The sequence below is a fragment of the Antechinus flavipes genome, chromosome 1 (assembly GCF_016432865.1).
Source record: "Antechinus flavipes isolate AdamAnt ecotype Samford, QLD, Australia chromosome 1, AdamAnt_v2, whole genome shotgun sequence".
NCBI lineage: Eukaryota > Metazoa > Chordata > Mammalia > Dasyuromorphia > Dasyuridae > Antechinus > Antechinus flavipes.
In genome coordinates, this window is record NC_067398.1 from 717,709,162 (window position 1) to 717,731,899 (window position 22,738).

General features: G+C 57.9%; 1 protein-coding gene across 4 annotated transcripts in view; it reads right to left on the reverse strand.

Moving 5' to 3' along the window:
- Positions 1 to 5,836: 5,836 nt before the first annotated feature.
- The window catches only part of CLTCL1 (clathrin heavy chain like 1), a 62,594-nt gene continuing 45,692 nt past the window's right edge, over positions 5,837 to 22,738 (reverse strand). Inside the window, exons 24-34 of one of the 4 annotated variants that reach the window (XM_051973187.1) lie at positions 21,798 to 21,905; positions 20,880 to 21,047; positions 20,644 to 20,793; positions 16,388 to 16,519; positions 15,776 to 15,886; positions 15,141 to 15,311; positions 10,979 to 11,200; positions 10,368 to 10,388; positions 7,549 to 7,624; positions 7,067 to 7,106; positions 6,609 to 6,707 (exon numbers count right to left, since the gene is read on the reverse strand). In XM_051973187.1, the coding sequence (XP_051829147.1) occupies positions 7,087 to 7,106; positions 7,549 to 7,624; positions 10,368 to 10,388; positions 10,979 to 11,200; positions 15,141 to 15,311; positions 15,776 to 15,886; positions 16,388 to 16,519; positions 20,644 to 20,793; positions 20,880 to 21,047; positions 21,798 to 21,905 (1,179 nt within the window). In that variant the 3' untranslated portion in view covers positions 6,609 to 6,707; positions 7,067 to 7,086. Of the gene's footprint in view, positions 6,708 to 7,066; positions 7,107 to 7,548; positions 7,625 to 10,367; positions 10,389 to 10,978; positions 11,201 to 15,140; positions 15,312 to 15,775; positions 15,887 to 16,387; positions 16,520 to 20,643; positions 20,794 to 20,879; positions 21,048 to 21,797; positions 21,906 to 22,738 lie in introns of all 4 variants that reach the window. The other 3 variants (XM_051973185.1, XM_051973188.1, XM_051973186.1) reach the window with 3 other exon arrangements.

The window sequence follows — 22,738 nt, forward strand, 5'->3', positions numbered from 1 at the left end:
GGTTCTGGGGGGTAGGGGGCGGGGTCTCGGCGTCAGGGCCTCGCTCCGCCCCCTCCCGCCCCCCGCCTGAGGTCGGACGGCTCCGGCTCCGCCCCGCCGCCTGACCCAGGCTCCTCCCCGGCCTTCCCTCGGGGGCCCGGGTCCGAGGCCCGCCCCGCGCCCGGGCCCTGGGCCCGGCGGCCTCTGGGCGGGCTGCTGGCGGGGGCGGGGCTGGCCGGCGCCGCTCTGCTTCTCCCTTTCTGCTGGTAGCTGAGCCCCCATTTCTCCTCATTCCCCGCCCCCCTCCCCCCCGGCTGAGGGCGGTCCCCGGGGCCCCCACGCCTGTTTATGTCCCTTCCCAGGCCTTCACGTCCCCAGGAAGAGACAAAAGATCCGGGTTTCGGGGCTGAGGCTGCCGCGTCCTGGAATCTGTAACCTCCAATTGCTCCGCCTCCGCGGGCCTCAGTTTCCCCGCCCGTCCAATCTGGCCTGACCCCCGTAAGACCGCTTCCAGGTTCTGCCGGGGTCTGCTCTGAGGCCCCCAGCCCCGCATTCCTTGCTCCTCGGGCTCAGTCTCGTCCTGTTCTAAGGCCCTGGGGCCGCCCTGCCCGGCTCCGAGCTCTCCCCTCCAGCCCTCAGGGATCTTTCCTTTGGGCCGGGGTCCTGAGGGGGGAGGGGATGCTGCTGGGGAGCAGGGCCTCAGTGGGCCTTGGAGGACCCGGGGACCAGTAGGCAGGTGGGCCACCGCGGAGTGTGCCGGGATCTAGGCACCGAGGGGGGACCCCTTTCCTGCAGGCCCTCAGCCGGGCTTTTTCCATCCTCAGCTCAGCCTGTGACCCCCGGCCCCAGCCTGTGACTCATCCAGCCCAGCCTTGGCTAGGAGCCATTGCCAGACTTTACCTCTTCTGCTCGGGCTGCCGGAGCCCTCCCTCCTCCCGGGCTCCTCCTTTCTGCCCGGCCCCTCCTCTCACTTATTTATCTTCCTGACTCCGAGCTCTGCTGTGCTCTCCCCAAGGCCTCCCTTCTGTGTCCCAATCCCAGAGGTCCCCGAGACGTGGGCGGAATAGCCTACGGCCCTCAGCATTTCCTCCATCCCTGCCAGAGGGGGCGCTGGTCCCCTCCCCATTCCCCTTGGGGACAGCGCGTCCCTCCGGGCCCCCTGGGAAGACCCCACCCTCCAGGGCCAAGCTGTCCTCCGGGTCACCGGCCTGAATTGCTGGAAGACCCTAATGTTCCCCCCTTTCCCCCTCCTTTGTGGAAGCCTGGGTCTCCCCATCTTGCCCAGGCTGCCGTGCAGGGTTCCTTGCAGCCAGCATGAGAGATGCATCCTGGGAATTTTCCCCCAGGGGTTCACCATGTGACATCTGCTCCCCGGAGCTCACCCTGTGCCCGAGCCAGCCCTCATCTCCCACAGAGCTGGGGTCACACGTGTCCAACCACTGCACCTTCCGGCTACACTCTGTTCCCTCACTGGGCCTCCTGCTCTCCAGCCTGGTTATCTTCCCTTGGCCTCCTACATCTCCCATCATCCCCGGCCTCCCTCTTCTCCCTCCCACTGCTCACACAGCTGCCAAAGGGGTCTCTCCAAAGTCCAGCTCTTGCTTGTTGCCATCAGGAAGCTCTCGGGCTTCCCATTATCCCGAGCAGCAGATCCACACTCTCGTGTTTAGCATTGCAAATGCTTCCCAGCAGCACCTGCGAGCCTGCCTGCGGACCCCTCCTTTCTAGCCGTGCAGGCCTAATAGTGGCTGTTCGTACACCTCCCCCCTGCTCCCTGCACAGGCTGCCCCTCTGCTTGCGGCGACCCCTGCCTCGTCTCTGAGGCCCCTCGGTCTGTTGAAATTCAGCCCGATGCCAGCTCCTGCAGGAAGCTCCCTTGTGGGGCCGGAGCCTCTGGGCCCTCTCTGGCAGTGACATTGCATCTACCTGGGTAAAAGGTTACACTGTATCTGCCTGGACAGAAGGGAAGGAAAGTTACATTGTATCTGCCTGAGCACAGGCAGGGTAGTTACATTGTATTGGGGGGGAGAAAGGAGATAACAGTTACATTGTATCTGCATGTGTATACATGGAGTGGTTACATTGTATCTATCCAGTTGTGGCTGGGTATGCATGGGGAAAGTTACATTGTATCTACATAGGTATGTGGGGAGAGAATGGTTACATTGTATCCATCCAGGATAAAAACCAGTTGTATCTCCCCAGGATGTACAATCCTACTTTCACTTCTGGGTAACTTTCCCTCCAAGATAATGTAAATTGGGGAATGGGACTATTTTCTGTCCCCTGCAGAGAGCAATGTGTTGGGTTCACAGTCAAAGTCCCCCTTTTTTCTTTCTCCTGACCATGTGACTCCTCAGCCCAGGCGCGGAGGCACCAATGGGGATGAATGGGGGAAAGTACACAGAACTTGGAGTCAGGGAAAAGGAGCTTGAATTGTGCCCCAGACACTTGAATGTCTGTGACCTCTCAGTTTCTCTATCTGTAAAATGGGAGTAACAATAGCACCTACTTCCCAAGGTTGTGAGGATCAAATGAGAATATGCAGGGTTTGGTAAAGTCTTGGAATTCGTCACACCCAAGGAGGAGATTTTCCTCACGGGCCAGGCCCCGGACCTTCCTTTACCTCAGTTGTGTGATGTCCAACCTCCCTTCTATCTAGTCTTAACTCTTCTCTCCGGCTCTGCTATGTGTGTGTGTCCTCAGGGATCACCCAGACGAGGCACAGAGACGCAGAAATGCTGAACCCCCAAATATATCGGGGTCCCGGACACTCCTCATTGACCGTCCACCCAATGTTGGGAGGAGGGGACGAACCCCCAAATATATTAGTGTTTCAGGCCCTTGTCACAAGGAGGCCATTGCCAAATGGAGGCAAAGATGTCATCATGCTGCTGGCAATGGGCTAATTATGCTAATTAGCAAGGGGAGGGACTGGGGTGGTCAGTTCCCTTGGGAATTCACAACTAACAGGGCGGCCAACCACAAGGCAGCCTAAGTGAGTTAAGGGAGGGCCGGCCATCGCCTGCCAGGCTGACCCCAGGAGGAGTTACTGCATCCACAGGCAGACGCCATAAGAGGGCCAAAGTTCCTAAAGAACTCGCTGGGGTGTTCCCATAGGGTGGGCGGTTTCTAACGAGCCCACCGCGGTGACGCTCAGGGAGCGGAGCCGACCCTAAGGGAGGGGGACTGGGGTACAGTAGGTGGAGAAAACGGGGAAATGGCGGGTGACAGATCGGCCTGATGGGAAATAGCAAGGGGTGGAGAGAACTTTGTCAAAGCCCGGCATCTGACCTGGGATCCCGAGGCAATCCGGCCAAAGCTGCTCCCTGCTCCCTCGGGAATGGCCTGGGAATCCCAGGGGGCCCTGGGAACTTCACCAGAACTGCCCTCCCTAAGGCCCGCCTGGAACGGGCGCCCAGGGGCTCGGCCCTTTGTCACCCCAACACACAGGCCGCTCCTCCCAGTGTGCTCAATTCCACCCGCCCTTCAGGGTCCCCCAATCTGGGGTCCGAGTGTCCCAGGGGTATTGCTATCCAAAAGCTGGTAGGGAGCCCAGACCGGAATCTGGTGACTGGGAGGGGCTGAAAAGTCTGGGCCCCGGTGGGGCTGCCGGCCAGAAAAGCTGTGTGACCTGGGGGGAAAAATGCCTTCTCTGGAGCTATTCTCTAAAAGGAGTCCTGGGCCATGGGAAGCCCCTTTCCCCCCCTCATGGGTCTGAGGCAGGAAGGAATCCTTTGAGCCCCGTGCCAGCCGGAGCAGGCCTCGAGGGCCAGGGAACCCTCGGTCCAAGCTCTTCCTTTGGAATGGGGTGAGGGGCGGCCCAGGCCCACCCCCCCAGGTTGGTGGCTACCCCTCCCCGCCAAGGCAGAGACTTCCTGGTTTGTCTCCCAGACAAAGTTCAGAAGGCGGTCCCTTCCTCTTCTGCAAGTCCTGGAACAATCTTTTCCTAAGGGCGCGTGGGGCCCCAACTTGGCTTGTGGCCGGGGCAGCTCCCGAGGAACTGGATGTTCTGTTTCCGGAGGCCCCGGGCTTGGAGGGAGCCCGGGCAGGATTTGCACATGGGGCCTCCCCCTCGGGCTCTGGGGGCGGACTCCCAGCAGGCCCTGCACCAGCCCTCCCCACCCGGGAAGTAGGCCGGAGGGCGCTGGGCCTTTGTCTCCCCAGGCCCGCTTGGAGTGCCTGGCTATTAGGACACCGCAGCCCCCGGGGAGACCGGGAGCGTGGGCTAGCTCAGTCTCTCTGGCCCTGGCAACGCCCAAGAGACTTATCCCTGGGGCCGCCCCCATGTCCCCCAAGCCGCGGCCCTTCCAGCAAGGGGAGCCTGCCCAGTCGGGTGCTCGGCTCCTGCAGAACTTTCTCCCCCTTCTCACTCGTTGTGACTGAGGGAGGCAGGGAGGCCGGAGGATGTCTGAGAGGCCGGAGGATGTCTGAGAGGCCTAAGGTCCTTCTGAAAGCCCGAGCCTGTGTGTGCTCGGGGCCACTCCCGGGCTGCAGCTGCTCCCTCTGGTCCCTCGGCTCACTGGCGGCTTCGCGGGCCGAGCTCCCGTGCCCGGCGGGCAGCCTGGGCGTCTCTGCCACGGGGACACGCCGGGAGGAGTCCAGAGTCCAGCTCTGGCCCCCTCCCCCCATGGGAGCTCCCCGGGACCAGCTCCGGCCCTAAGCCAGTCTGCCCTTCTAGAACACCGGAGAACAATCCGAGCCCTGCTCCCTCCCTGGGTGTGAGATCAGGCGGGGACAAGAAAGCGCTGATCCCCCCCCCCCCAATCTTGGCCAAAAGAGCTTTTAAATGCAAAACCCCTGCAATGCCATGGAAACTGATTAAAGAGAGTCATTTTCTGGCACCAAAAGGAGCATTAAGGGAATTACAAAGTCACCAGTCCAGACGGAGACGGAGCAGAGGACTGGGGGGGGAGGGGGGAGGGAAGGCAGACAGCCTGGCCGTGGGGGAGCCCAGCTCGGAGAGCCCGCCGTCCCGGCCCCCCCACCTTGTTGCCCATCCCAGGGCCGGCCAGGCCGGGCACCTTTGGATAGCAGGTCCAGCATGAAATGCCGCTGTCTCCGGGGGGCGGGCTCTCGCCCTAGGGAACCCGGGGGACCGGCCTGTCTCCCTCACAGCCCCATAATGCCTTTCTCCAGGAACTTTCCACTGACCTTGGTCAGCCCCTCCCCGGAAGCCCTCCTGGATTTCTCCCTAAGACCCTTTGGGATCTCTTCTTGCATGCCCTGAAGACCACAGGAGGCAGAGCCCCAGGCCCCGAGCAGGGACGTGAGGACGTCTGATCCTCCAGACCCGGTGCCCGGGCTCCCAGTCCTGTGGCCTGGCAGGGGTCCCATCCCAACTCTGAGGGAAGGCGCGCTGGAGGGGCCCCCATCCATCCCGGGCTCTTTGTGGCTCGCTCCGGGGCCTCGAGGAGAGTGGCAGTCCCGGGTCCCACAGGGCAGCTCTCCTGGACCACAGGGTCCCGCAAGGACGCCCCGACTCCGTTAGCCCATGCAGAGGATTGGAGCGATGGGGCCTCCAGGACACCCCGAGTTACTGGGACTGGCACCGGGACAAACGGCGTTTTCTCCCTGGGGGACAAAGGCTCCCCTCAGTCTTCTCAGGACGGGGGAAGGGGGATGAGAAGATGGGGAGCGGCTGCTTCCCCTGCGGCCTGAAGTCGCCCTGCGGCTGCTCGGACAACAGACGGGCCCTTGTGATGGCCTCTGGTGGGAGGACGGGTGTCAGTCCCTGCCTGGGCTCAGTGGGCGGCGGGCGGCGGGCAGACCCAGCCTGCAGCCTCCCCGAGGGAGGACGGGGGCGGTGGGAGGGAGGGGGCGCCGGCCTGTCCGCACGGATGCCACAGGGGCCGGCTTAGTTATAATGGGCTTTAATACTCATGATTAGCACAAGATTCATAACCATAAATTATACACTTCTCTATTTCCAGGACATCCAATGTTAACGGTCTATGTGTGTGTTGGACAAGGGCACCCGCTACAACCCGCTTGGCACTTGACTGTCGCGGTGACCCCGGGCGGAGGCGGCCTGTGGGCACCGGGGTGCCGGAGCCCCCGAGGCCCGCGCTCCGGCCCCCCCAGCAGCCGGGCTCCTCTCGACCGTCCCCTCCAGAAACAACGTGCTCGTCCCTGTTGACACACCTGCCCAAGCAGCCGTCCAGAGATGACTTTGCTCTCCCGCTTTCCAGACCCGCTCCCGGGAGCTCGCTCAGAGGCCCCCAGGGGCTCCCTCCAGGCCCTCCTCCAGCCCCCCCGCCCCCCAGCCACGCTGACAAGGAATGAAGGCAGATAAGGCAATTCGCTCTCCCAGTCCCCGGGGAACACGCCAGAGATGACTCCTGAGCCCGTCCGTCCGCGGGGGTCCCTGCCCGGACTCCCCTGGCTCTCGGGGGCCCTGGGCCCGGGCCGGGAGGGGGGAAGGGGCCGCTGGTTCTCCCGCTATGGCTGTGTTGGCGAGGTCCCCGCGAGTCGGGGACGGGCAGTGAGACGGTCTGACGCCTTGGGGACGTTAGCAAAAATAAATAAGCACCAGGGTCCTTTGGGTCAGGAGGCCGGAGGCCGCCTCTGGGGTCGCCGACCGTGCCGCAGAGGAGCCCCCAGGAGCGCCTTTTACATGTTGAAGCTGTAAACGGGTGCCTGGGTGAATCCTGGAGCCGTGTATCCGTAGGAAAAGTTGGTTTGGGAAGGTCCAGAAGTGGGGCCTGCCGTCAGCATCAGCTGCTGGCCTGCAAGAGAGGGAGAAGGCGGGGGGTGAGAGGGGCTCCCTGGCATCGGGGGGAGCCGCTGAAGCAGAGGCTGCTGGGTCTGGCCAGGGCATGGGAGTGTCTCTCAGTGGTGGCTCTGGCAAACCTGGGGGAGGGGTCTCTAGCTAGCCTGAGATGTCAGGTCGGAGCACGGGCGGGGGGGCGAGGGCTCTGGAGAAGCCCCCCCGCCGTGCGGCCGCGGTCTCGGCGGACCCGCTAAGCCACTGTGAAAGCCGGTGCTTGGAAGCGAGGGCCGGAGGGGACGCCTGCCAAGGCCCAGCTGTCCGGGGCGAGAGCTGCCTTCTTGCAATCAGAGCTGGCGCTGGGAATGTGGCACTTACTTAGCCGAATCAACTGTGTATCATTCATGCCCATCAAAATCTAAAAAAATCAGATGTCACATTTAAACGACAGTCGTAGACACTTGCGTCCCCAGCGCGACGGCGGGCCCCCGGTCGCAAGCTCCGTGCACACACCGGCCCGCTAGGGCGTGGTTAGCGTGTCCCGGGCAGAGCCCGAGGGTCCGGCTGCCCCCGCTCGGCGGCAGCAAGCGTCAGAGGCCCCGGGACGGCGGGGGAGACGGCGGCGGTCTCCGGGAAGCGTTAGTCACGAGGACGGAGCCGGCACCGGGACCGCTCGCGCCCTGGCAAAGCTCCCTGGCTTCGGCCTCCGTGCGCCGTCAGGCCCCGACCACCACCACCATCCCTCGTCCTCGTCCGGGACGGCTGCACGAAGCGAGCGCTCAAACCGCTTTCTACAACGAGGGGAGCCTGTGCGCTAGGGAAGCCTCGGGGCGCCCCCCCCGCCACCCCCCCTCACGTACCGAAAACAATAGGGGTGGGCTCGGCGCCCTGCTCCTCGTCTTTCCTCAGGCTCTCGGAAGCGTCCAGTTTGTCTACCTGGGGGGAGAGGCGGGGCCGAAGGTGAGGGAGCTGCCGCCCCCTCTCCCACCAGGAGCCCCCCGCAGGAACCCCGCCTGAGCCCCCCCAACCACCCAAACGAGTGGGCACAGATGCACACCAGGACACGGTCAACAGGCAATCCCCCGGGGCTGAGAGACTCGGGGTTTTCAGTGCCAGGCCGTGAGCTCAGCTTGGGGCAGCGCCCTCCACTCCCCCCATTCCCCCCGCTCCCCCCACAGCTCTGCTTGCCAGTGTGTGCCGGGTCCCGCAGCCCCAAGAAGCCAGGAAAGCTAAGAATGTCCCAGAGGCAGATGCTCACCCCGGACCATGAGCACCCCCAGCAGGCATGGGGACGCTCACAAAAATTCCCAGAATGCACCTCTGGGCATCGGCTCAGGGAAGCGCCAGGCCCCTAACCAAGGACTTCCACCAGAGAGCCAGAATCTGCTCCAAACGCCTTCCTTCCCCTCGTAAGCAAGGGTCCGGCGAGGACCCCGGCACGTTCGGGCCAGGCCCAGTCCCCAAAGGCAGAAAAGGCATCTCTGAGCTCTCAGGAGGCAGAGGAAGGCCACGGTCTCCCCCAGCCCCGACTTCTGGGCGTGTCTAACACCTTAGCTCCCCTCAGCGCTGCCGTCCCAGATTCCTGCCCCCCACCCGCCGGCGGCTCGGAGACCCCAGACCCCTCGTCCAGGGCAGCCCCGATACCCCCCGGGGGAGAGAACGCTCCACCTGGGGGGGCATTTACAGCTGTCTGAGCACAAGCTGGCTCCTCGGTCTCGAATGGAGCTTCACAAAGGGTCACTGCGGGGGCAGGGGGCACGAGCTGGCGTGGTCACATGAACAAGGAAAGAGAATGGGCTGGGGGCACCAGCGCCCTCTCAAGGACTGGGCCTGGCTGGCCAGTGGAACCCTCTCTGTGGCTCAAGGGGAGTGAATGACAAACAGGGAAACTGAGTTAGAGAACCTGCCACAGCCCGGGCGGCCCGACCGCACAAGGCCGTCCGGCTAACAAGTGATGGGCATGAGGCTCCCATTTTGGCCTTGAGCTTTGGAACAGGGACATGGACTGCCGTGCGCTCCAGAACCAGGAAGAATCCCTGGCCGTTCCGGCCCGTCTCTCCAAGGACAGGAGGTGCAGACTGCTCCCCACTGCCCCGTGCCAGGGACGGAGGGAGCCCATGGCCCATCACGGGGCGGTGCCTGCCTGGTACCTGCTGCCGCCTCTGTGTCTGTCTCCCTCCCCCCACAGGTGCCATGACTGACCAGGGCAGGCTTCTGTCACAAGGTGAGGGACGACGGCCAGAGGAGCAATCTGCGCTTTCTGCGGGGAAGCCGCTGTTCTAAGGAGCAGACCCCGAGCGGGAGCACCCCTGGGGGCGTGTTCTCCCAGGAAGCCTCACGCCTCCAGCTCCGCCCCCAAACCCGCTAGGGGGCATCGCTGCCCGCCAAGGCGCTTACCCAAGACGATGGCAGCGCTAACACAGGGGCCGCCCTGCAGTCATGCTGCTGAGAGACGGTCCCATTTTACAAACTCACGTGGCCCCGACGGCCACTTAGGAGCCCGGGCAGGCCCAGGGTGGCAGGGCCCCCACAGGTGGCAGCTCCGCGGCACGGAGTTCAGGGTCCAGGGCCTCTGGCCCAGCACCGGCCTGGGAAGCAGCCGCCAGAGGAGCAGAAGGGCCGGGAGCCTCTGCCCGCCGAGAGCCCGCTTCCAGGTCTGCAGCTGAGGCTCCTGAAGCCGCCCCCGCCCCCCTCGGGGCACCACGAGCACAGATTGTTTCCATGTCACGGACACTTAGGACACGGACACTTCCCCTCCGTAAGCCCCGGTTAATCCATGCACACACAGTTAGTGTGGCCCAAGCAGGGGCGGCCTCCGCCCATCAGCCACCAAAGGTCACTCCACGGCAGGCGCTTGCAAATCCAACCAATCCCGGGGGTCAAGTGCACTCCCGGGCAGCCCACGAAGCACAGAGCACACGGACGGTGGGAAGGCTCGGAGGTGGGACAAAGGACTGGGAGCCGGCAGCCCCTGGCTCCACGCCGTGGCCCTGGGCTTAGCAGGCCCGGGTTCGAAATCCGGTGCAGACCCCAGCTGCCTCTGAGCAAGGCTGTTGTGAGGAACAACGTCTGCAGGCCTCCCAGGGGTTCTGTGACCGAGCGGGCCTCCCCCTCGTGCTAACGAGGAAGCAGAGCTGGAGGACCCCGGGGTCCCTTCTGGGCCCACCCGCCAGCCTCTAAGGCAGTTCATGGGGACACCGGGGCCAAGGCGGGCGGCTGCTGGGCCCCGTTCCCAGCCCCCCAGACCCTCGAGCTCCTCCCAGCGTGGGAAGGCTGCATGAGGCCGACAGCACGAGTGGCCATCCCGAGTGCCTCCCTCGAGGGCGCGGAGTGAATGACCCCGCTGGGTCCCAAGGGCTCCTTCTCTATGGGCTGTGATCTCCGCCTGCCTCAATGGCTCCTTCTGCTTCTTTCCGGCTCAGGAAACGCCCTCTGACTCCCACCCTCCCCCGACAGCCCAGAGCCCCTTTTCCTTCCTAGGTGTGACCCCCGAGGGCCCGATTGCATTCCCAAGCGATCCCTGCCATGGGGTGACCTTTCCAGAGCATTAGACACGACGAAAGCCGCTACGTTATAGAGCTCGTTCCGCAGCAACTACAACTAGGCCCTGAAACATTTCTAGGCACGTCTGTGAGGACGGAACAGACCAATGAGGGAAGGGGAAAGTGGAGACTGTCACCTTATTAAACAGCCCATCCACCTGCAAGAAAAGTTAAGAGTATAGTATCTGAAGTCTCAGCGGACGAGGAAAAACACGAGGGAGGAGCACTGCTCGGGTGCCAGGAAGCTTCGGGGAGGACCCCCATTTGATACTGGGGGGAGGAGCTCCTCTGGGCTGAGCGGGAGGAAGCCCTGAGACCCAACTCTGTCTTTTCAATGTCCCCCAGGGACCCCAAACCACCTCCCTCTCCCCAACAGGCTCATTCCTTGTCTTCTGGGCCCTCAGGAGCACAAGCTGGTTCAAGGACAGCCGGCTCCAACACCTGGGAGTCGGAGGAACCACACTTTGCTCATAAGATTAAGAACAAGAGTGGGAGGGGGATTCGAGAGAAGCCGACTCCGGGGGGCAGCCCAGGTTGCACGTACCGGTGCGTGCTGGTGCTCTGAGAAGGCCTCGAGGCTACCGCACATGACGTGAACCAAAAATCCTCCGCTCCACCCTCACCCCTGCTAACCAGGGAAGAACCAGGGCCTCAAGAGTGGGTCCAACCCTTCCCTGCGAGGTTCGGGGAATTAAGACCTGCCCACGGAACCCCCCGGAGATCAGAGCGAGGTGCGTAATATACTTACTTTGGTAAGATATTCCCTCATCACCTGGATAAAGTAGGGCATGGCAAAGTCCATGATGCTGTGCCTCCAGGAGAGCTCGAGGACAACATCAGGGTGCAGGAGATCATAGCAGGTGAAGAGAGAAGCAGCGAAGCACTCCCGCTTCCCCTCCTCCAGGAACCACTGCAGCAGGCCCTCGGCCAGCTCGGCGTCCCGGGACTCGGCCGCGTACTGCATGGCGTCCTGCGAAAAGGCAGCTGGTGAGGGGGGAGCTCGCCACGGGCCACCCCGACAGCGCGCACAGCCAAGGAGAGCAACCGGGACCTCGTCTCTCCAGAAACTATCAAGGACATCTGCCTTGGTAGCTAAGTCCCAGAGAGTCAAATAGAAACAGAAAGAATCCACCAATCACCTCCTGAGACAGATCCCCAAAGGAAAACTCCCAGGAATATTATGGCCAAGTTCCCAGGACAAGGAGAAAACACCGCCAACAAGCAGAAAGAAACCCTTCAAATATCGTGGAGCCACAGCCAGAAGATTCAGCAGCCACTACACGGAAGGAACAGAAGGCTTGGAATACGATCTCCCAGAAGGCAAAGGGGTTCGGATTAGCCTCAAGAATAACCTATCTAGCAAAACTGAGCATAATCTTTCAGGAGAAAAAATGGGCAGAAAATGGAACAGAAAACTTTCAAGCAATCCTGATCAAAGCTGACCAGAAAATCTTTCAACCACAAGACTTAAGAGAAGCGTAAAAAGATAAACATGAAAGAAATGACAAGGTTCTCAATGAGGTTCTACATAAGAAGATGATACACGTAACTCCAAATTTTTATCATACTTACGGCAATTAAGAGGAATTTATGTGGACAGAAGGCATGGATATGAGCCGATTGTGTTGGAATGATTAAAAAACCGAGGGGTGAGAAAAGGGGAGAAGAGGAAAGGGAAAGGGAGAATGGGGAAATTTTTCTCATAAAAGAGGCTTGCAATGAAGACCTTTTATACTTAAGGGAATTGGGAGGGGGACAATGCTTGAACTTCATCAAAATTAGTTCAAAGAAGGAAGAATACACACACTTAACCATGTATAGAATGTAATCTGCCCAAAAGGAAAATAGGAGAAACAAAGGAAAAGAGAAGGAGGGAGGGGGATAATAAAAGGGAGACAGCAGTTAGAAGAAAAATAGACTACGGAAGAGGGAAAGAATAAGTAGGGTGCAATGTAATACAAAATTAGTAATCATTACTGTGAATGTGAATGGGATGAACTCACCCATAAAATGGAAACAGACAGAAGAACGGATTAGAAACTAGAATCCAACAATATGTTGTTTATAAGAGACACACTTGAAACAGAAAAACAAATAAAATAAAGGGGGCTGCAGCTGAGGTTAAGAGACTAGGAGTGGCGATCATGATCTCAGACAAAGCAAAAGGAAAAAAGAAATCTAATTAAAAGATAATCAGAGAAGTTCCATTTTGCTTTAAGTTACTACAGACAACGAAGCGGTATCAAAAAATTTTATAGCAAATTCTCAAGTATGTAGGGAATTAAGTCAAATGTATAAATCGTCCTCCGATTGATAAATATTCAAAGGACAGGGACGGGACATTTTCAGAAGAAGAAATGCATGCTAGTCATAAACATGAAAAAATCTAAGTTGCTAGTGATGACAGAAAGGCAAATTAAAACCACCTCACATCTATCAGAAATGACAAATACTAAAGGGGGATGTGGTAAAATGGCTACACTGCTGAAGGAACAGTCCGGCTGTTATGGAGAACAATCTCAAACTATGTCCAAAGGGTTATAATACTCTGCATACTCTTTGACCCAGCAGTTACCACTGCTAGGTCTGTATCCCAAAGAGAACAAAGGGAAAGGACCGATATGGACAAAACATACCACAGAGTTCTTTTTGTGGTGGCAAAGACTTGGAAATTGCGGGGATGCCCATCATTTGAGGAATATCTGAACAAAATATGGCATATGATTGTGATGGAATACTATTGTGCTATAAGCAATGGACAGGGTAATTTCAGAAAACAAAAACATGGCTCGATCTCTGTGAACTGAGGCAAAATGAAGTGAGAAGAATGATTGGGGGGAATCGTTGTGCACAGTAATTAGCAATGGGCAATTCTGGAAAATTCAGCTACTCCGACCAAGACAATGATCCGAGACGATCCCAAAGGACTCACGATGAAAACTGAAAGCATTTTTTGAAGTGGAATTTCTCACTTTTTTGGGTTATATCACTAAGAGCTTTGCTTGAACTTCATCAAAATTAGTTCAAAGAAGGAAGAATACACACACTTAACCATGTATAGAATGTAATCTGCCCAAAAGGAAAATAGGAGAAACAAAGGAAAAGAGAAGGAGGGAGGGGGATAATAAAAGGGAGACAGCAGTTAGAAGAAAAATAGACTACGGAAGAGTGATTGCACAGGTATAAATGCATATCATCTCACTTGCCTTCTCAATGGGAGGGAGAGAACTGGGAACACAAAATTTAAAAAGAATGTTAAAAAAAATTTGAAATTTGGAAATACAGTAAAATATTAATAAGCTCAGGGACCAAAGGCTAGAAACTTCTGCTATAGGCAATCAGCTTGCTGCTCCGAGCTTCAGCTTCCTCAGAATTTAACGTGAGGAGAACAACTGTAAGACCTCCCGGCTACGTGGTGGGAACTGGTCAGGGATAGAAAAAAGGAAAACGTACACACCCAAACTCCCTGCTCTCAAGAAGCTCACGCTAACGGAAGAGACAATACGAAAACAATTCTATGAACAAGATAGAGATGGTGTGAAAGGGTCATCTCTAAGGAAGTTCCTAACATTAAGGGGAACTTTAAAAGGCTTCCTGTATATGGTGGGTCTTTAATTGGACTTTAAAAGTAGTTGGGGGGGGAGGGGGAGAGGTTCTAGGTAGGAGGAACGTCCAGAGAGAATGCCCAGAGCTGAGGGATGGAGTCTTTTTCACAAAACAGCCAAGAGGTCGGTGTCAATGAGCTGAAGAGTACGTGTTGGGCTGGAAGGGATGAGAAGCCTGGAAAGGAAGGAGGGAGCCAGGGGATGAAGGGCTTCCAGTGCCCAGCTGAGCATGTTATTTGATCCTGGAAGCAGCCAGCTGGTACAGCAGACAAGCTCTGGACTTAAAAGTCAGGGCAGATGAGCTCAAATATTGTCTCTGGCACTGTATGACCTTTTCAAACTCAGTTTTTTCATCTATAAAATGGGGGGGAGCACCTACCTCACTATTTTCTATTGAGGATCAAATGAGATGAACTGTGCTCTGTACCACTCTGTAAATGCTATCATGCGGTCAGAGCCATGCTTTAGGAAATCCTTTTGGTGGTGGACTGAAGGATGAGGTGGAGCGGGAAGACCTCCCAGAAGCCATTGCAACAGTCCAGGTGTGAGGTGATGAGGGTCTGCACCAGGGTGGGGGGCAGAGTCAGAGAGAAGGGGTGTATTGGAGAGCTTAGAGGTGGGACCTACTGGCTTTGCTGACAGCCTGGATGTGAGGGGTGACTGGGAGGAGGTGGGCTCCATCCCCGAAGTGGGGAGGCCTGTGGAGGAAAGGTGGTGAGTTTGTTTGGCTGCGCGGAACGGGACAAGCCTTCTGGGATGCTCAAGGGGGCAGCCGAACATCAGGAAAGCTCGGGGCTGGGCAAGCAAAGCTGAGTGTCATTTGGACACCTGAAGCTGGTGAGATTACTGAGTGAGGCGACACAAAAGGGAGGGAATAAGCAGCCACTGAGACTCTGATGTGTTGGGCACTGTACTAAACACATTCACAATTGTGATCTCCTTTGGCCTTTGTGGGAGGTAAGTGTTATTATCCACTTTCTACAGTTGAGGAAACTGAGGCAAACAGGTGAAGTGACTTGCTCGAGGTCCCACAGATAGGAAGGGTAAGGCTGGATTTGAACTCAGGCCTTAACTATCCAGTGAGCCACCAGCTGTCTAGTAGCAAAAAGGAGAGAGGGGCCAGGAGGTAGCCCTAGAAGCGGGGAGGTAGGAAGGCCTTCGGCGCCGCTGGGAAGAACTGCCTCCAGCATCTCCAAACTGCCTGTGGCCCCACTCAGGTCTGGTCCTAAGCAGAAGGACGGCTCCTCGATGGCTGACGCAGGCAGGGCCCCGTCCCCCAGGGACCTCAGAGTGCGAGGCACTGACCTTATAGAGACGGTCTTTCTTGCAGAGCTCCACGCTCTGTCTCCACCGGTTATTGCCTTTGTACAAATAGGCCGCGATGCGCCTGAACTCCATCAGTTGGTGCTTCTCCAGCCGCTGAGCCAGACTGATGTTGTCAAAGTTATCGTAAGCATCAATAGATGCTCTCAAGCCCTGCGGAAGGCAGGCTCGGGTTAGAACAGCCTCCTGGGGGCCTGGGGAGCTCAGTGAGAGACCCGCGGGCTGCCAGGTGCTAGCCCCCCCCCCCCCGGGGGTGGGGGGTGGGCAGGGAGGAAGGAGCAGGTGCTGACCAGCAGCAGCCTGAAATCCAGGGAGGGACCACCACAGAGCACCCACTTCTGCTTTGGATGGGAGGCATGCTGGAGAAAGCCCCCCGACTCTGAGGGAAGCATGCTCAGTACTGTGTCTGCACCCTCCAGGTTGCAGGGCTCTGGTGTATGTTCCCGGCCTATGTAATTTAATGCCGGCCCAAAGCCAGGTTTGCCTCACAGTAACAGGAGCCCCTCCTGCAGCTGCAGACCAAGCCCCCAGCATGCACGGCGCTCCCCGTCAGCTGGGAAATCAGCCCAGGTTGGAGAAAGGAAAGGGCCATGAATCAGGCAGGATGAGAAACTGACCTGGTAATCCTCTTCCTCAGTCAGCAGGTTATTAAGAGCCTCATTTACTCCCTTATTATTGTGGTTCTGGACCGAACGCAGGTAAGGTTTCACCAGAGGAAGCTGATTCACCTGCCAAGTTAGGGAAAAAGGAAAAAAGGCTGGAAAAGCCAGTCCTCGAGCTTTCCTCCCTCCCCCATTACAGCTGATATAACGACAAGACTAAGAGCCTTCCATCGGTGGGAAGTGGTTCGTGTACCCCAACAGGAATCTCAGATAAGGCGTCCTACACAGGTGGAACTGTCACAAATATTGTTTTTATAATTAATGTCAGATACTTAAATAACATCTCGGTCTTGATATGGGGCAGCCCGAGTTTGAAGGGGAAAGTATAGGATCGATGAAATGTTGGCAAAGGACCTTTTGGTACAAGCCGGTCCCCCCACCCAGAGTAAAGAGCCAAGGCGGGCTGGGGGTACAGGAGGGGAAGAAAACAAATCCAGTGAAAAGAGACAGGCTTTTCACAAGTGGAACTCCTTTTCTACTTTGCAGCCCACTTGGACTGAACTCCCCCTTTCCTGCTGTTGCTCAGGTAATTCTCCTCCCCCCCCCCCCCATTTTTGGCAAACTCACCTTAGAAAAAAACCTGACGGTGCGAGTGTGATCCAGCCGGGGAGAGAGAACCAGCAGGAGGTCATTGATCAGGAGGGGCTTGTAATCCAGGTAAAAGCGGAGGGCTTTGTAGTACAGTTCCACATTGGCCACCTGGGCGAGTCAGCGAGGCAGAGTAACGGTTAGCGCGGTTTTGAGGACTAGGAGAGCAGATCCAGGGGCAGCTCAGATCTCATTAAGTGAACCATTCTCTCTCATCTGCTCTCAGAAAACCTGTCTCTTTTCCTCTTTTCCCTGGCCTCATTTTTCCCCCCTCAACAATTCCTCCAGGATTAGTCCAGGCTTCTCTTACGTATGCATTGGTCTAGAACAACCTAGGAATTGTGGATTCTTTCTCCCATCACCGCTCCGTTGAAAACGTAACAATACTAACAGACACTTTTCAAATGATGAAATTAAAGCCATTTCTAGTCATGAAAAAATGCTCTAAATCACTGATCAGAGAAATGCAAATTAAGACAATTCTGAGGAAGCACTTCACACCTCTCAGACTGGAGAAGATGATGGGAAAAGATAATGATAAATGTTGGAGGGGATGCGGGAAAACTGGGACACCGATACATTGTTGGTGGAGTTGTGAATGGATCCAACCATTCTGGAGAGTAATTTAGAACTAGGCCCAAAGAGCTATTAAACTGTGCATCCCCTTTGACCCAGATACTGCTGGACTTACATCCCAAGAGATCTTAAAGGAGAAAAAGGGACCCACGTGGGCAAAAATGTCTGTGGCAGCTCTTTTTGTAGTGGCCAGAAACTGGAAATCGAATGGATGCCCATCAATTGGGGAATGGCTGAATAAGTTACGGTACATGAGTGTCCTGGAAATGATAAAAGCTGGAAAGACTGAGATGAGCTAGTTCTGAGTGAGTGGAACCAAGAGAACATTGTACACGACAACAAGAAGATTATATGATGATCAATTCTGACAGATGGGATTCTTCTCAACAATGAGGAGATTGAAGGCAATTCCAACAGGCTTGTGATGGAGAGCGCCATCTGCATGCAGAGAGAGGACTATGGGACTGAATGTGGATCAGAGTATTTTCTCCTCGTTTGCTGTGGGTTGTTTGCTTGTGTTTTTTCCCCTTTTGATCTGATTTTTCTCGTGTGCCGTGATAAATGGGGAAATACGTATAGAAGAACTGCATGTTTAAGCTGTCAGACTGCTCGCTGTCTTGGGGAAGAGAGAAAAATTCCGAATACAAGGTTTTGCAAAGGTGAATGTTGAAATATTATTAAAGAATAAATAAATAAACAAACAAACAACTCATCCTGGAACTTCCTGTGGCATTCAACCACAAGCAGAATCCCTGCCACGAGGCCCGTCTCCTTCTCCCACTGGCAAGTTCCTTCTGGGCTTTCTTTTTAAGGAGGGGTCCAAAAGCCTTCATGAACCAAGCCCCAGCATCAGGTAGGGTACTCTATGCCTCGACTTCCCCTGTGTGGACGGTCTACCTCCATTAGAGCATAAGTTTCCTTAAGGAGAGCTTGGTATTCTGTGTCTGTGAGCTTTTCTCCTTCCCTTTGGCACGCGTCCTATTATTGAAGCCATTTGTGCCCCCTCCCTCTTTTCTGTGCAGTCCCCCAGGCTTGTACCCCCTTCCTCTCCTGTGACATTCCCAGCCTCCCGGTACAGGCCCCACAGCTCGTGTCTCCATTACTGCTAAGTTCTGCCACTTCTCAATAAACTCCCTTTCGCCATCGCCCGGCGCCTCCTCCCTTTCCAGCCCATCGGGTCCTCTTTGTTCTGGGGCCTCCCGGCGGCTGCACGAACCAGGCCCTCCACCTCCAAGCACGGGCCCCGGCCGTTTCCTGTCTCCGTCTCTTTCAAGTCTTCGTTAAAGCCCTTTCTTCTGCAAGAAGCGCCCATGGCCCCGTGGCGTGGTGCCCTCCATCGGAGCTCCTCTGGACACTGAGGCTCGCACGTCATCCCCCCTGGAAGACTGGTGCTCCTCACGGGCACTGCCTGGCACACAGTGGGGGCATCAGCGTGGGCTGCTCTTCCATACTTGGGCTCTCTATTCATCTTCCCTTTTGGAACTTGAAAACTGGGCCAGCTCCCCACCCTCTGGGGACAGGATCCCTCAGAGCTCCCTCGGAAGCGTGTCAGTACGGCGGGAACACTGCTCACTATTCCGAGTTGGAAGCCACGTCTCTCTCTCGCCTTTGGAAGCGTTCTATCTTGTGGTGCCCACTGCTAGCACCGCCCAGGCTCTCGCACATCAGCTCAGGCTTATCTTGCCCAGACCAGGCCCCAGCAGGGGCAGGAGAGGCCTTCCTCCCTGCCCCGCTTTTCCAGATCCTCTTTGGATGGAAGTCTTGGGAGCTGAGTTGCCACACAACCGGCTCCCTGATGTTCCCCAGACCGTGGGCACCCAGTCAATGCTTAATAAATACTCTATTATCACATCTTTGTCCCTCCTCTCCCTGGTCCTTGTCAGATGCCCTGGCCCGCCTCTCAGGACCCCCGAGTCCCTGGGTGCCCCCGGAGGAGAGATGCCCGTGCGACCTGCCGCTAACACTCCGGGTCTTTCCCAGCTCTGCCCTGGCCAGGCTCCGGCCACACAAGGAGGTGTCCCTGGTTTTCTGCTGCTGAGCCAACTTTGACGCCAGGTCCCATTTCCTCCTGTCCAGGGCTCCTTGCTGACACCCTGTGCAGCTCTGGGATGGACGGGGCAGGTCACAATGACTTCTCATGGCTCTCCTGACATTTGATCGGAGATGGCCGAGCCGTCCCCTCGACCTCCCACAAGGGCCTGGGAGTCACGTTTGTGAAAAGGTCTCGGGGCAGGGGCTGGGCACAAGCCGGCCGTCAGGGCTCGCCGAGCTGCAAGATGCCCAACTGGCAGGAACTCTCCCCATCCAGGACCAGGACTCGGGCAGGAGCCCAGCTCCTCCTCGCAGCCAGGTTAGGCGCACAAGCCAGTGAGGACAGAGTTCTAACTTCTAGAGACAGGTGGAAAACAGGAAGGCTGGGAAAAAACCCACAATAAACTCCTAAAATAGCCAAGTGAGCCAAAAGGAAGCAATTTCTCTAGAGCCGGCTGCAGTATCTGCTCCGTGGAGGACGTGGGGCACCGTGGGTTTGCTCGGCTGGATCTGGTAGAAAGCGCGACAGTGACCCAAGGGGAGGGTCTGGCTGAGGGCCTCCTGTGGCGGGGCCCACGCGATACTGCCCGTGCTGCAGACAGCATGTTAGCCCCTCCACAGAGAGTGACTCAGCGGGCGAACTAAAGTGTACCCAATTCCTCTCTTTTTCTTGCTTTTTTGGGGGAAAGGGGACAGAATATGGCTGACGTGAAAGTTCATTATACAGAACTTTCTGCTTGTAATGGACGTGTACTTCTTGCCTTCTCAAGGGGTAAGGGAGGGAGAAAACTTGGAATTCAAAATAAAATGGAAAAAAAACTAATAATAAATAATACAGTCCAAGACAGAGGCAAGTTATCCAACGTGCAGGGGCCCCAGGTTCTGAGACTTGTCAGGCTACAAGATGGGCTAAGGGTGGATCAGAGTTCACAGAAGGGTTCGGGATCAGTGTTCCGGGGACATAAGAGAAGAGGCAGCGTAAGCATGAATCTGGATGCTCAGGGAGTTGGAGGGAAGAGAAGCTACAGCAAAGCAAAGATCCGGAGGCTGCCCTGGGCCCGGCAGAGGAACAGCCCCGATCCAGGGAGGGACCACGTCCCCCGGGGCTCTGCTGCGGTCAGAGCTGCGGGGGCGTCCTGCGAGAACGGCCACGCCCAGGGCTGAGGCCCGACCAACGCACCACAAAAGGCCTGTTTCAACAGTCAAGTGGTTTCTTTTGGTGGAGGAGCAGACAAACCACAGCCCGTTTTGTGAAGTTTGTAACATAAACACCATCCGTAGCTCAAGGGCTGAACCCAAACCGGCAGCGGGCCCAGCCCTGGGGGCCAGTTAATGACAGGTTCTTCCAGGGGCTGAGGACCTCACCAGGAAGAACTGTCTGCAGGGCCCCCGGACCCCCACCCCGCTCCCGGCTCTGCACAAGCCTCCTGATTCCCGTCTGCCTTCTCGGCTCACCCCGCTGCCCAGCTCTCCTTCGCCTCGCAGAATAAAGCAGAAGCAACGAAAGGAGTGGAAGGGAGAGCCCCGATCCCCAAGCGGCGCCTCTCGAGCCGGGCCCGGGGCCGCCCCTGCAGCCTCAGTGTGCGGGCAGCCCGGGGGAGCGGCTGGCGGGCATGGGCGCGCCTTACCTTGGTGATGATGTCCTTGAACTGCCCTTCTTTCCAGGCCTCGGTGGGGTGGGCCATCATGGTGGTGATGGCGTTGTCGTACTCCTCGTACTTGTCGTAGAGGAACACGAGCTCGGCCCAGAGATGGGCCTGCTCGGCGGCTCTCAGGACCTGCCGGGGGAGGCTCGGGTTAGGCCCCGGGCCAGGCCGGCCCAGGGGGAGCGGTGCCCCCTCCCCCACCCGGGGCGCAGCCTCACCTTGGGAATATTGACTCGGGACCAGAAGAGGTCCAGGTGCTCCCGCATCTTCTGCGGCTTGAACTTGGAGTACAGGATGGCCAGCTCGGTGAACATGCCCATGTGGGCCCGCTCCAGGCCCAGAGCAGCCTCCAGCAGGGCGATCACTTCTTCAAAATAGCCCCGATCCTGGGACGGAACAACAAGGACACGCATCGGACGGGGGCCGAGGTCCAGAAGGAGAAGTCACTTCACGGCTGACGCTGCTTCAAACGCAACGGTGCCTTTGGGAGAAGCCTCGGAGACAGCCCGGCCCCCCAGGACCGAAGGCCTGCCCCGGCCCCCTCTAGGACCCCCTGCTGGAAAAACCCGCCCCTGCGCCAATAATCCTCGGGGCCCCGGGGATGGGCCTGGTACCAGGGCTGGTCTCCCCGCCCCCGCACCTAACGCATCCACTGGGACCTTTCTTCACCCTCCGGCCCCCTCAGCACCACACAATCTTACCCGCTAACGGCCGTCCCGTGATTACTTTAAATTTAGATTGAGACCTTTTGTTTTCACAGATCTTCCCTTTACCTCCCCAGCACGTCCCCGTTTGCTGGCTCTCTCCCCTGCCCCCATTTCAATTTCTCCATCAGGAGACAACAAACGTGGCCCCCAGAGCAGGGAAGGGCCCCTGCCCCCCTTCTTTCTCCTAGACGCTGCTGCCCCCGGCCCTGCCCTCCTACCCAGAGGGGCTGGAGACAAGGTGCGGAAGCCGAAGACGAGCCTAACGCTCTTCTCCCAAAATGAAGCCGTTTGTCCGGAGGACACGACTCGACTGCTCCTCGATGGTGCCCAGAAAGCATCGGGTCCCTGGCGCGCTCTGGGCCCCGAGAGCAACGTGGGAACCAGTCAGGGAGCACGGCCCGCGGGGAGGAGCATCAGGGATGCGCTCACCTGGTAGTAGCTGATCAGCTCCTCGAGCTCATCCGCGTGGATGACGATGTGGAGGCCACAAAGCTGGGCCAGGCGGAACTCCTGACCGTCCACACAGGCAAAACACACCTGCAAGAGAGGTGGCCGGGCTGAGGAAGCCAGCGGCTGCTCCCGAGCGTCTCCCCGCAGCCGCGGCACAATGGCGGGAGCCCCGGCTTATCGTGTGCGCTCCCCGGGGAGAACGGGGGTACTTGGCTCACACCTCCAAACGGCTCCCAAAGTGGGACCCCGACAAAGTCACGGCCCAGAGAGCCAAAGCAGAATGAGGAAGCAGAGCGCCCAGCCTGGCTGGCACAGGCACCAGCTTTCTTCTAGGGATGCGCCCTACTGAGTACCAGCTGCCCTGGAGGATGAAGCAGAAGAAGGATGGCGGAGGGCTGTGCCCCCTTTGGGGAGGATGGTGGAGGGCTGTGCCCCCTCTGGGGAGGATGGCGGAGGACTGTGCCCCCTTTGGGGAGGATGGTGGAGGGCTGGACCCCCTCTGGGGAGGATGGCAGAGGACTGTGCCCTTCTAAGAAGGATGGTGAAGGGCTGTGCCCCCTTTGGGGAGGATGGCAGGGGGCTGTAACTCATCTAGGGAGGATGGTGGAGGGCTGTGCCCCTCTAGGGAGGATGACAGAGGCCTGTGCCCCTCTGGGGAGGATGGTGGAGGACTGTGCCCTTCTAAGAAGGATGGTGGAGGGCTGGGCCCCCTTTGGAGAGGATGGCGGAGGGCTGTGCCCCTCTAGGGAGGATGGCGGAGGGCTGGGCCCCCTTTGGGGAGGATGGCAGAGGGCTGGGCCCCTCTAGGGAGCGTGAGCCCAAGCCAGGCTGGACCACAAGCATATCACCAATGGCTCCGGGCAGTACGAGCCTGGCAGCACGTTTGCTATCCCCACAGAAAGGGGCTGGGCAGGCAGCAG